The sequence below is a fragment of the Panthera uncia genome, chromosome B4 (genome assembly GCF_023721935.1).
Source record: "Panthera uncia isolate 11264 chromosome B4, Puncia_PCG_1.0, whole genome shotgun sequence".
NCBI lineage: Eukaryota > Metazoa > Chordata > Mammalia > Carnivora > Felidae > Panthera > Panthera uncia.
In genome coordinates this window covers 62,890,732-62,904,071 of record NC_064809.1, presented here as the reverse complement: position 1 = coordinate 62,904,071, position 13,340 = coordinate 62,890,732, and the positions used below count along the sequence as shown (strand labels likewise).

Here is a 13,340-nt window from a genome sequence, read left to right as displayed (position 1 = left end):
AATACCCTTTTAGAAAGGATTACAGGTACGAGAGATGATAAATGGAGAAAATGGGCAAATTTGATACACATTACTTAATAGGAATGTGTAGAAATGTCAGAGGGAAGCATTTAGTTTTCAGTTCAAATAAGTGCTCTTTGAATAAATATATAAATCACATAGAAACTCCTATACTTTCTTCTTTTTTGGTAAGTACAAATCAAAATGACATACAGAAAAATCGCTCAAACTGATAAAAAGGGAGCATAGATGAACAAAAGATAACCAGTTTATTTACTGGAAAGAGTTATGCATTACACCATATTCAGTTGGTAACATAAACCAAGATATAAGAATCGATATATTGGCTTTTGGTTATTTTCTTAGCATTGGAGTTCCTTTTCCAACCATTGAGTGCATGATCAGATTACACAAATACAAGAACATATCATATATGGATTCTCCCACGAAACATTCACTGAGGATTGTCTATAATAAAAAAATTTTAAAGAACAAGCAATAATAAATTCATAAGAATTTTTCTGAATTTAAAATAAATGTATATGTCTTGGAGAACAAGTGTCCTTTGAAATTTGGATTTTAAAAAATAATTAGCAACAAAAGAGTTTCTTAGATCAGTCTTTTAGTCATGTTTTCATATGGTATTATCATTAGGTGGAAACACTTCACATCATTTAATCCCAAAAGGTATAATAACAAAATTGCAATTAAATGTAGGAACAGCAGAATCTTTACAACAACAATTACATAGTGTACAAATCAGGGGGGCCACACATTACACAAATGTTAATACTGGAAAGAAATACAATTCAGAATCATATATGGTTCATCATATATGCATAATCATGCAAATAAAAACACTGAGTAGATTATAAAAATATCATAAAAGATTTTCAAAGAATTGTTTAATTGACTCTAACAAACCATTGAGCTTAAAAATTTTGTGGCAATAATGGTAAAATCATTTATTTCCTCTAAGATTTGGTACATAATCAAATCTATAAACCTAAACAACAAAATGATTCATTCTGGATATTTGTTATTATTGAATAATGATTTGTCAACAAAATGATGACATTTCTCTTTATAGTTCTCTGATCTTTGTTTTTAAATGACTTTTTAGAAAGAAAAGCATACAGCTATACTAAAAACATTCGATTTACTTCTCAGTGTTTTTATTAGAGAACCATAACGATCAGAGAATAATTCTGAAAGAAAGAAAAGTTAAAATAAAGATGTGTTCTTGACCAATGTTCTATAGCACTTAAACTCCAATCACAGAAATAATCTGGCTCGGTAGTTTATTCAGGCGTCAGTTTAAATAGGACAAATTTTAAATAACTCCAGAGGAAAGGGATAAAAATACACTGAGGATTAGAGCCATGCATTTCAATATGGAAAGGAGACCAGATATAGGTAATAATCTCCTTACATTCCTAATGGAGAGAAGATCACAAGAGAAATAAGACTTCTATAGTGTTCATATTATGAATATGGGAAAGCTTACATGATGTGAAATATCTCATGCAAACATTTTACACGCATACTTTTATGTACTCACACCCTTAAAGTAAAGGCAGTTAATTACTCCTCTTCTTCGTAAGTAGAACATTATTTCTGGAAAAATCGATTGGGGAACACACCTTAATACTAAATATCTTTTGCGGTTATACTTTGAGTAAGAAGGATGAAAGAGATGTCTAGACAAAATCCTTCTGATGTCAACGTAATTGGATCAGGCTACAAATGCAACACATCAGGGACTATGGCAGTTAACTTGGCGTTTAAGTAAAGATGAATTTACTTACAGATGCAACTCATCTGGGGACATAATTACAGACAGTGGAAAAGGTCACTCGGGAGCTAGATTGGTCTATGTCCATAGAAATTGATTTCAAGGTAAAAATTCCTTGTCAATAGCAGCACTGATCATGCCATTTATCACAACTCCAGTTCAACAGCTTTGTCAAGAATTATGTTCCCTTTATTTGAAAACATATTCTTCTAAATTTTTTGCAATCTTAAATACAAGGATTATTTTAAATCATTCTGGCTTAAAAACAAACAAAAAGTCTGGAGGACAATTTTTTTTTAATTGTGAACTTTATCCTAAGAGTTCCTTTTGAATCTAAGTCCTCCTTTAGATCTACAATATCAATGCCTTTGGCATCCTTGGGCTGGATCAACACAGTTCCTTACTGGAAATCGATTACTTTCCCTTGATATGTCTTTCTGAAAAACAGATTATGTCTTTTGGCTGATTGATTACAATAATTACACATTAAAATTTGTCATTCTTATCCTAGTAGAAAATATATTCCATTTCTTCTTTTTCATATTTTGTAATTTCCGCTTGAGAATTGTAGAGGATTTTATTTAATACCGTCCACATTCCCGGTTGGTTTATATGACCAATGTTTCATGGTTGTTGGAAACAGAAGGACTATCTGTACAGGAATATTGTCCAAAGCATTAGAAAGAGGAAATACTGAGATTGAAGATCCTTTTAAGAAAAGATAAAATTTGAGAGGCATCGGGCCCCCAAGGGATTGCATACTTTCTATTTCTGAAGTATTCCTGAGGACATTTGTTTTTTAGACTCTGACAATTGAGGCTTTTTATACTAAAATTACTACATTCTGGGCAACTTTAAAGATATTATGAAATATAGCTGGGAGAAAAAGTAATACCAATGGTCTTGTTTTTTACCAGAGATCTTGGAAAAATTAAGATTGTTATCCTATTTTCAAGGGATAAAATATTTCATGATTAACCAGCATTACTTCAGAGTATTTTCAAGTTCAAAAGAAGCATAGGATTATGGAATCCCAGAATTATAATACATTATCATAAAATACCTTGCCACCTATCAATCCTTACTAGAAAACCAATAGTATTTAATTTTTGAAAAACAAAAATTCTTTATGATTATCAGTTCCACTGATTTCTTTTCCACCGTTAAAAATCTCTTTCATAGAGGTAATATAAATCCTTCACACTAAAGACTTAGTTTTTCTTATTCCAGTCTTAATAATGATATCTATAACCGGTACTTCTCGTTTGTTACATTTTCTTGGCTTGAGGATCACTATTGTACCTCCTTTTCCTTAAGCTAAATAAAAGTATCATCTTTCTAAATACGTCTTTTCTTAATTATTTAATAACTTTTCGTTTTCTCAAAGTTCTTCAGATTCCTCTTATTGAAGCAGAATTGTATGTATGAGAGGGATCTGATGAAATACAAGTTGACTGGAAAGATAAATCCAAGGGTCCTGTATACTCCTGTGCACTCAGGCCAAAGGCAATTTATTGCTCCTTTAAACTTAATTTTATTTTTTGGCTAAGAAAAAGCCTCAGTAGGAAAGCATCTCTGCATAATGACTTCTTTTTAGTATAGTAATTGTGCTTACTTGTAAAAAACTACTAGTTCCTTTGCTAACCGCTCTTGCCGGTTACCTTTCGTCTTTGCCCACTGTGTTTCCAATGATTAACCAATATTATTGTATTTCTGTAGTTGGTTTTCATTCGCCAAGTCTGTCTTCAGTCAGTCTCACTGAGGTTTGTTCTTTCTGATTTTCACTGATTCTCCAATTTTTCAATTTCTTTTTGAATTCTGATTTTTTTAAAGGTACTGATTTTTATCAATGCTACACATATTTATTTTTTAAATGCCTATAAATAAATATAGATATGGCTCGGTTTAAACTATACTAAATGATGCCACAGTGTAAATACATGGAATTCTCTCTTACCGGTTAGGGACTATTATCTAATTTTGTGCTGAAAATTAGAAATTTATTTCCACGTTTCTATATCTTCTTGGCAAAGTTTGCTAAAATTAACAACTTTATAGAATTGATACTTCAAAACAAGCATTTCCCACTCTATTAGGATAAAGAAGTGAAATAAAACCAGCATATAATAGATTTAATGATAAACTTGTATTGAAAGAAATAAATGTGTTGTCCATACCTTGGCTTTTCACCAGGTCATAACTACAGAGTAAAGGGGCACGAAAGCAATACTGCACTGTCAATAGGCAGTACTGCCCTGTATTCCACACAGACAATACTTGTGCTGAATCCCTGTACCACCAACAAAGTTGATGAGGCAATAGAGGAAGATGTTCTGAGGTACTTTTTAAAAAGGCGTATTTTCCCTCAGGCACAAACAGTTTTTATTAAAAGTCAACTTAGCAGCCATGCCACTTCTCAGGTCTGAAAACATAATGCTTGAAAGAGAAATAACAAGAAGAAACAGAGAAAGAAAAAGTAGGAGGGGGTATGGGATAGTTTCTTTGAATTGAACTCCAACGAAATCCACACCGTCTCACTAATACTGGTACCAAGCAGATAAAACATTAACAAAATGAAGGAAATGATTAAGAACAGCAAGGCAATGCAGGTAGGAATGAGCAGAACATTCGGCTGCCACGATCAGGACTTTATGAAGGTCTGTTTTGTTTCTTGTTTCTGTTACTTTAACCTGAATCTTTACTTTGGTGAAGATTTCCAGTTACTCCAAGCTGCATAATAAATGACACTGTTGAAAATAGCACTCACATAAGGAACTCAAAACCTCTTGGTTGCTTTGGTAATAGTGACCACTACTTAATAGGTGTACGTACAACTGACGAGAGCTCCTGCACTGTGCTTTATGATTTACCGACTGGCTGCCATCTTTGATAGACCGTCCACGAATGTGCTCCCTACCCCCACCCATGAAGCTGAGATCTCCACAACTAGATCTCCACTGCTAGAGCCCTGCATTGTGAACTATCTTTTGTGTTAACAGTGAGGATTGTTTCTGTTTTGAAGAGAAGTTACAGATACAGTTACATGAAAAGGTCAAACCGTTATGGTTTTAAATAAGTTAAGGCTACCTGACTAGACAAGGAATCAGGGCTAGGAGCGATTGTGTGGGCAGCACTTGGTACTTAAGGAGCCCAAGAGTGTTAGACCTTTCAGCTCAATTAGCTGTTTTCCTTGTTCGTCAGATTATGTGCAAAAGAAATTTTGCTATGAAAATCCACTGCCTTAAATCAAGTCATAAAAGTTACCCAGCAGAATCTGTAAATGAACTAGGAACATGTATTATCTCAATATAATATAATGATTGTAGGCACCTGAGTGTTTGTCAAAAGTAGACAATGAGCTAAGGTTTATTTATTGTTTTTTGGCAAGGACGATTCATTATGAAAAAAACCTAACAACAACAAAACATACACTTTTAATCAAAATTTGAACACTTTCTGGGTAAATTAATTAATCAAAGGCTAACTTACATCTGTGTAGTATATTTTTTCCCAGTTTGATACCTTTTTTGCAGGAAAGACTCATGATTAAGGACCCTGAATTTGGGAAAGTAAAAAAAAAAAATCTGGTCTTTAAATGAACACGCTTTTTTCCCCCTTAACGTTATTTAGCTTCCTTAACATTATCACACACACATACACACACACAAGAGAGCAGCACCAGTGATCTACTTGTCTGCAGTTTTAAAAAATTAAAGATGCTGTCAAAAGTTGAGTAAGTCAGTGAATCATAACATAGTCTTTCTTAGATTTACTTAATAAAATCAAGTAAAGAATTCTAGTTAAAAAAAAAAAAAACACCACCAGCAGTCAATGTAAATAAGCACATAAACAATATCAGTGTAGCAGCAAAATACAGTTATTGTTAACATTCCGATGCACCTCATTTATTATTTTGTGCAAGAAATATGACCATGGTCTGGTCAATTCCAGATTTCAAACTAAATTAAAACTCATACTTAATTGAGCAAATTATGTGTATTTAAAAATAAATGAATTAAGTTCACCTCTCACAGAAATGATTTTTATAGACATAAGTCATGTGGCAAATAAAGTATAAAATAAATATTGATGACAAAAAATATGGGAATCGACTTCTATAGCTGAATTAGAAGTACAAGGAAAGATGATTTTACAATCTATGTATTTTACATTGTCTTAGGTCTTTCTTATGCTATCGAGGTAAAGCCAGCCATCTGAGATACACGGTTCCTGTTTCCTTTTATTTCTTGCTTTCAATTAACCATAGCCATTTGATTGTAGAGGTTTGTCTGTGACTTAGAGAAACCATCAAATGTTTCATTACACTGGAGTCTGTGCTTTGTGTTATTCTTCTTAACTTTCTTTCATCTTCCAAAACGACGAACACGAATCCAATCCTACCTCTCACACCCGAGAAGAAAACACCCGCGGGATCTTGGGCAGTATCCTGTGTGTGGTTACAAAGCATTCACCTCAGATATTCGTCCGTGGGAGATGGAGACTAGGGGTAAGGAGGCTTGGAGAGACAGTGGAGAGGGGCGCACTGCGGGCTGGAATGTGGCTGCTCGTCAGGGAGAGCTATGTCAGGACTGAAAATGAGAAACAAGCGTGTCAGCAAGAAACACACGTACAGGGGGCCAGGCACACTTGTAAGGGTTAAAGAGACACAATCTCTTCACAGAAAATTTTAAAACAGAAACAGAAACTCTGCACAATAAACGGTTTAAATCTAAAGCATGCTAAGACGACTGGAGTTTTTCAAAACAGTACACAGAAAGAAAGAAAGAAAGAAAGAAAGAAAGAAAGAAAGAAAGAAACAGAGAGAGAGAGAAAGAAAGAGAGAGAGAGAGAGAGAGAGAGAAAGAAATTAAAAAGAAAAAGAAAAATGTGGTAGGGAAAGGACATATATAACTCTTCCCCCAATGTTGCTCTTTAATTTCTGCACACAGTCTCGTTTCCCTCAGGTCTTTGGGTTATTTGCAAGATTTCTTCAAATCAGTTCTTTTTAAACTTTAATGCGCACACCAATCACCTGGGATCTTGGTAAAATGCCGATTCTGATTTGATAGCTCTGAGGGGGGACCTGAGAATCTTTATTTCTAACAAGCTCCAGGGGAATGCAGACAATGCTGGATCAAGGCTTTAGAGAACTCTTCAGTTCTCTGGTAGATCCAGATTCCATAGGATAAGTCCTTTGTCTATGGAAGCCTAATTTGCTCTAAAGGTTGCCACTGCTTGCTTTAGCTTAGCGGTGTCAATCAGACGGGACAGTTTTAAAACTCCCTATTCGATGAGCATATAATACAGACTTCCAAACAACCAGTTTCGAAAGCCTCCAGTTTAAATGAACACATAAATGTTCAGGCTCATCAATGTTTTGATGAATAGTCTTGCAGGATAAGGAAGTGAAATCACTGAATTTTCTACGGTAAATCTATAAAACACATTGGAGTTCAGACCTTTTCAAAGGTAACTAATGGAGGGGAACACACACTATGGGGATTTTTTTTAATAGAAAAAGATGGGCATTTTTCTAACACTCTGCTTTTTCCCTCATATATTATAAAATTCAGTACCATAGAATTCATTTATGTCAGGAGTAATATTTGAGAAAACTATTCATGGCTTACCATGATTATGAGTATTATTACTTATTTATTTAATCATAGTTTTTAAAGCTAATATTATCATTGAATTCATTAAAAATTGCCATTAAAAATACTTTTTATCTTGGGGCAGCTGGGTGGCTCAATCAGTTAAGTATCTGACTTTGGCTCAGGTCATGACCTCACGGTCGGTGAGTCTGAGGTCCGCGTCCGGCTCTGTGCTGACAGGTGGGAGCCTGGAGCCTGCTTCAGATACTGCGTGTCCCTCTCTCTCTGCCCCTCCCCTGTTCGTGTTCTCTCTCTCGCTCAAAAATAAATAAACGTTAAAAAAAATACTTTTTACCTTTGGTACTGAGATTATCCTTCAAGTATATCTCTTGAATTTTAACACAAAATTATAATTATGTAAAATACCGATCTGCTTGAGGTCATCTTTACCTCCCAAACTCTTTGAACTGCTATGAATTTAATTTCAGAGGAGAGGTGCTCTTCTGTATTGGTAAGAGCAACAAGCGATAACAATGATTTTTCCCAGCTATTTTTAAAATATGGTAGGTGAGCCTGGGAGAGCTGGAGCTTCAACACAAGCACTAAAAAATATCACATGGCAAGAGTCTTCCTCCATCCTCCACACAGAGTCAGATGGCGGAGGAACACAGACTCTGCAGACAGACTCTCCCATGGACCTAACAGGGCTTCTTTCTCTTAAATCTGCATGATTAAGAACAAGTTTCTTCTGGGGGGAACGAAACATATTATTCAACATAAGTTGTGGCAAGCAGCATGGGGTAGTCACATTACACAAGACGGCTGTTTGAAGGCCCCATGTCGTTCAAATACTCTTCTTCATCAAAGAAGACAAGCATTTCTGCTTGACCAGCTGAAGGGTGTTGCAACAGCTTAACTCCAAGTTATGGTCCGCTTGGCCCAACACCATGACATTATGCTATTCATGATGATTTCAAAATTTGTTCATTATTTCAGATTTTTTACGTAAAGTGAGGGATCATAAATACTTTATTTCTTTTTTATTATTTTTTTAATGTTTATTTGAGAGAGAGAGAGACAGAGAGAGACAGAGCATGAGTAGGGGAGGGGCAGACAGAGACAGAGAGACAGAGAGGGAGACACAGAATCTGAAACAGGCCCCAGGCTCTGAGCTCTTAACACAGAGCCCGATGCGCCGCTCAAATTCAGGAACAGTGAGATCATGACCTGAGCTGAAGTCAGACACTCAACCGACTGAGCCACCCAGGCACCCCCATAAATACTTTATAATACACTATGGCTATTTTAAATTTCCATAAAAATGCAATCACACATTGGCTTACAGGTTAAGAAATTGTTTCTTAGGTATAAATATTAGAGAAGTTCTAATTATTTAAGGCACAGAATGTATTGAGTTCTGACGGCTAAACACCTTCAGGAACCCACCTGTTATTCAACCTTTACCATTTAAGAACCTACTTTTTGTAGGTAGATCACGTTGTAAACAGTTGGCTTAGGAAACTATTATTAAGATATAAAAATGGGTATTTCTTCAGAAAGTTTCTTTTTTTTGTCCCAATAAGCAACTACTTGATAGAAGGGGAGAAGTGCTAAATAAGAAACATCTGCATATATTTAAATATTACATCCAACGCTGCAACACCTTGGGCACTCTGTCCATATTATAATATCTATCATCTATAAACAATTTCAATAACTTAGCTCTATAATGGAATCAGTCTGTAGAAAGCATATATGAAAAATAGGAGGAAAATGCTCATGTATTCAAAACCATATGCCCAAAAAGTTATTTGAACACCTATGTAAGCTGAAGGAAGTATAAGATAATTTTCATTGTGAGAAACAGAGATAGAGAACACTGATGTATGGTTACTCAACACTGTTAGTGTGTTTCATTTCTCATGTTTCTATGAAATGAACATTCCTTTTCCAGGCAGGGATAAAGCATCAACAAGGGTGATTTAAATGCTCTCTATGCTCATCACAGCAGAATTAAAGTCGGTGAGCATCTCCTGGCAGCACATTGGTGTGTACTGTAGTGGTGGGACCATGGGTGCCAGACTCGTTGGGCTCAACTGCTTCCAGGATGGGTGACCCCAGAGAAGTCATGTGACCTCCTCCTCCTCCTCAGTGTCCTGTTTTAAAAATGGGTGGGGTAACTGTGCCTACCTTCGGGGGTTGTAATGATTAAAAACTGTAAAGAACTGAACACATGTCAGGTACATGGTAAGAATTCAAACGTTGGCTGTTAACTTTTCTTGCCAGAAAGAAGTGAAAAGAGCAGTGAGGGCATCAAATTCAAGCCATTTGGCAGCAGGTGTGGGTGGGAAGGAAGACGATCATAATCTCGGTGACTCTGAAAAGGACAGTCTTTCAGGTCTGTATGTACTTTATCATTTCTCTGTGTGGACCACAATAAGGGACAGCGGAAGCTTGGACCATGGTGCATTCACATGGGTAGAAACTGGAAACATCTGTAATTCATTAAGTTGCTTTTCTTTAAAGGAAATAATCCCTGTGAGGGTGTAGCAAACAACCTAAATTCTGTACACTCAGAAGATACGGAACTGGGGCAGGTAACCATTTAGTCAAACTGGTTCCTAAGAAAAAGAAAGGAAGGTGAAATAAAATTCAATGTAAAAAATTTCACCACTAGCCTTTCCATTCCTTACCCATTTGAAACACTTAAAGAAGTATACTTCTCCTACGTAGGAGATCAATCACTGGATTCTACTCCTGAAATCATTACTGTACTATATGCCAACTAACTTGGATGTAAATTAAAACAAATTAAAAAAAAATAAATAAACAAGACGTGGGCTTCCTCGCACTTTCCACAAGCAAATTAGAGAAGTTATGAAAGAGACCATAGGCCTTTGCCTTGAGGAACATTTAGGTACTGAGAATGGTTAGTAGTGGTAATAGATATCGAGAGCACACTGGGTGTGCATCAGGCCTGTGCTTCACAGAATCCCTCAAAACTATTCTCTTCCTTACTTGATAAGTGGAAAAAAACAAACAAACAAAACAACAACAGACACACACAGAAGCTGAGCCAGCAAAAGCAACTTTCCACAATTACACAACTAGCAGGTGGTAGGGGTAGGATTTAAACTCAAACTATCTGCCTCCAGAGCTCATTCACTCATTCCTGTAATCAACAGGTGCTGAACATCGGTGGAGCGGTGGGGATGCCCGGTGGAGAATGGACTGCGGGTTAAGACCCCTTCAGCACTCCACACACAGAGTCCCGCTAGGTTGGGTGTGAACATTTATAATTATATTCAATTACTTACACAATTAAAGTGACTCTACAGTTGGCTGCTGTAATAAAATGGCATTTATATGTTAGCAAAGAACATTTCTAAAGTAAAAATCCTGTTGCTGGAATCCTGTTGGCAGACTAGACATCAATCAGGAGATACTGGCTTGGGGCCTATTTAATCGTGCACCGTTTCCTGCTAACTCCCCATTTCACTTCTACAGTTTGCTGGACAACCACCTGGAGACCAAGTCACATGGGGGCTTTGGCTGCCACTGTATTTCTGGGGAGCACTTATGGCTCCCCAGTCCTCCTGGCTCTAACCCATGGCCACGGGCAGCCAGCTACTGATATCTAGTTCTGACATATGTAGAAATACAATTAGACCTGCCCCTGCTCAAAACCAGCCTTGCCCTGGTAGAAGAGCAAAGCACAAATTAAAATCCGGAAAGAACAATAAGTAGACTATACAAGCGGCACCAGACTACAAAAACTTGGCACCATCAGAGGCCAAGTAACTGAGATGAAGTATTCCACAAGAATGTGAGGTCCTGAGGGGGGCGCTCTGATGCTGAGTGGGAGTGCAGCCACATGGAGGTAAATTCATGATGGATTTGTAAAGCTTTCATTGGAACAGAAGTCGTCAGCAAACTCTCCAACTTAGTGTCCAGGGAGTATGTAAAGCTGTCTTTAAAATTCTTCAGTTAATCTCACATAAAGGGCACTATCACTGCAAATATTCATTTTAAATGCCAATTGTAAGTTATTCTCCAGCTTTCAAATTCAGTTTTAATGAGGATGGTGGGTGGAGAAAAAAGAGAAACATTTTCATAAAGTTATCTTGCCACAGACATGAGATATGCTTTCTATTCTTCTTGCTTTTTTTGCCTGAGAACTATATTCTAAGGACAGAAGACAAGCAAAAGAAAAAGTAGGGCAAACATCCTAACAATTCCAGGTTTTATATTTGGGAAGGTAATGAACCACTGGACTAATTCAACTATTTACTCACACAAGGGAGCTGAAGGCAGCCCTTAGTCTACCCACTGGCAGCCAGTAAAATAAACTCTAGCTCTCTTGTATTTCCATCGGGTACACATGGACTTCAGGTATCCAGTGTATGTTAGCGTAGCCCATATTTGAGATACAATGTAGCAAATATAATCATGGATAGGAAATTATGGTGTTAGAAAGGAGAGCTTGGGATCCATGGATCTGACATGCAGCTGGGTGAGAAGAGAAATGACATCCAAATTTACCTGACAGTTGGGCAGTCTTGCCTCCCGGCTAGTTGTGAGCACTGTGGCGGTACGGAGGCAGCAGGCTGCTGACAATCTACAAGAAACTGATAAATTAGACATGTATACAAAGAGATGACGGAGCATCGTGTTAGTAACAGTAACTAAAGCAGTTGGCTGAGAGATTTAGTGAGGAATGTGCATTCTCATTGAAACATCTGGATTAAGCTTTGTTCCCCCCTGAATGATGCCAATAGAAAAGACAAGATGTTTTTCTTATTTAAATACAGTATTAAAAAATTAGTGACACAATTAGTCTCACAATTAATCTCACAATTAGTGAGATTTCTCAAGTACTTTTGAACATATGTGGCCATTCATATTTGGTATCTGGACACATCTAAAAATAAGGGACCTATTAATATAATGAAAGATCTTCAAGTTCTGAACTTGATGGTAGTTGCATGTTTTGCACCTAGGTCTGCTTTTCCAAAATGGGATACATTCAGATAACTGCCTTTATTGTCAGAACACATGGGCATATTGTCAATCCCATAGGTACATTGAGAAAAGCATGCAATACAATATTTTCCATAATTAAGAAGATATCAGAGAAAGGAGTCATCTTTACAGTTTTCTGATAATGTTATTAATCAAAAGCAAGAACTGCTAGCCGAAATATTAGAATGTTCATTACAATAGCTAATTGTTAGTAACTTGGACTGATAGAGGAAGATAACATGAATGGGGGAATCACTTTTGTTATATTTTTGCCATTTTAAAGTCACATAATATTACTCACACTAGGTTGGCAAAATGCTAGCTAGTGAAACTCCATGTGTTAGCTGATCAGTTATGTTAATCATCTACTCCCACCGTGTACTGGGTGTTCTAAAATAATCAAAGAATAGTCTGTTTATTAGCACCAGACTGACTGTCACCTGAGAAGTTAGTTAGAAATGCATGTGTCATATTTCTGCAAAAAGATTTTGCAAAAAAGTCAAAATTAGAGTTAGACTTGAAAATTCAATTATTCTCAAATAATTGCAGCATGTCCTTTTGCTAACTGCTTAGACCATGGATTTGCTTAGCAAACCTCTTTCCTTATACGTTATAAAGATAATATTTAAGCCAAATTATAAAATCATGATTTATAGTCTTGAATTATTGAGGCTTCACTGAAATTTCCATTTACAGGCTTGTGTCTAAGTATCACTTGTTCTAAAGCCAGTATGTTCTCAATACAGCAAAACCTGCTTATATAATTCCAGAATACCAAAATTTGTGAAAACTGCTGATGCTTTTGCTTACAACATTGAAACCACACTAAAGCTGTCTGTGATGCTAAGTAGACAGGCCTGATTTGAGTTCATTCAAGGGAACATCATTACCGAAGGGAGCCTTTCACAGGTGGTCTTTGTTGCAGAATA

The 13,340-nt window shown here is 36.4% G+C and overlaps 1 protein-coding gene across 2 annotated transcripts in view; it reads right to left on the bottom strand.

Moving 5' to 3' along the window:
• Positions 1–252: 252 nt before the first annotated feature.
• BICD1 (BICD cargo adaptor 1) overlaps positions 253–13,340 on the bottom strand; it is a 67,478-nt gene continuing 54,390 nt past the window's right edge. Inside the window, exons 6-7 of one of the 2 annotated variants that reach the window (XM_049625257.1) lie at positions 11,932–12,007; positions 253–6,384 (exon numbers count right to left, since the gene is read on the bottom strand). In XM_049625257.1, the coding sequence (XP_049481214.1) occupies positions 11,960–12,007 (48 nt within the window). In that variant the 3' untranslated portion in view covers positions 253–6,384; positions 11,932–11,959. The remainder of the gene's footprint in view (positions 6,385–11,931; positions 12,008–13,340) is intronic. The other variant, XM_049625258.1, reaches the window with a different exon arrangement.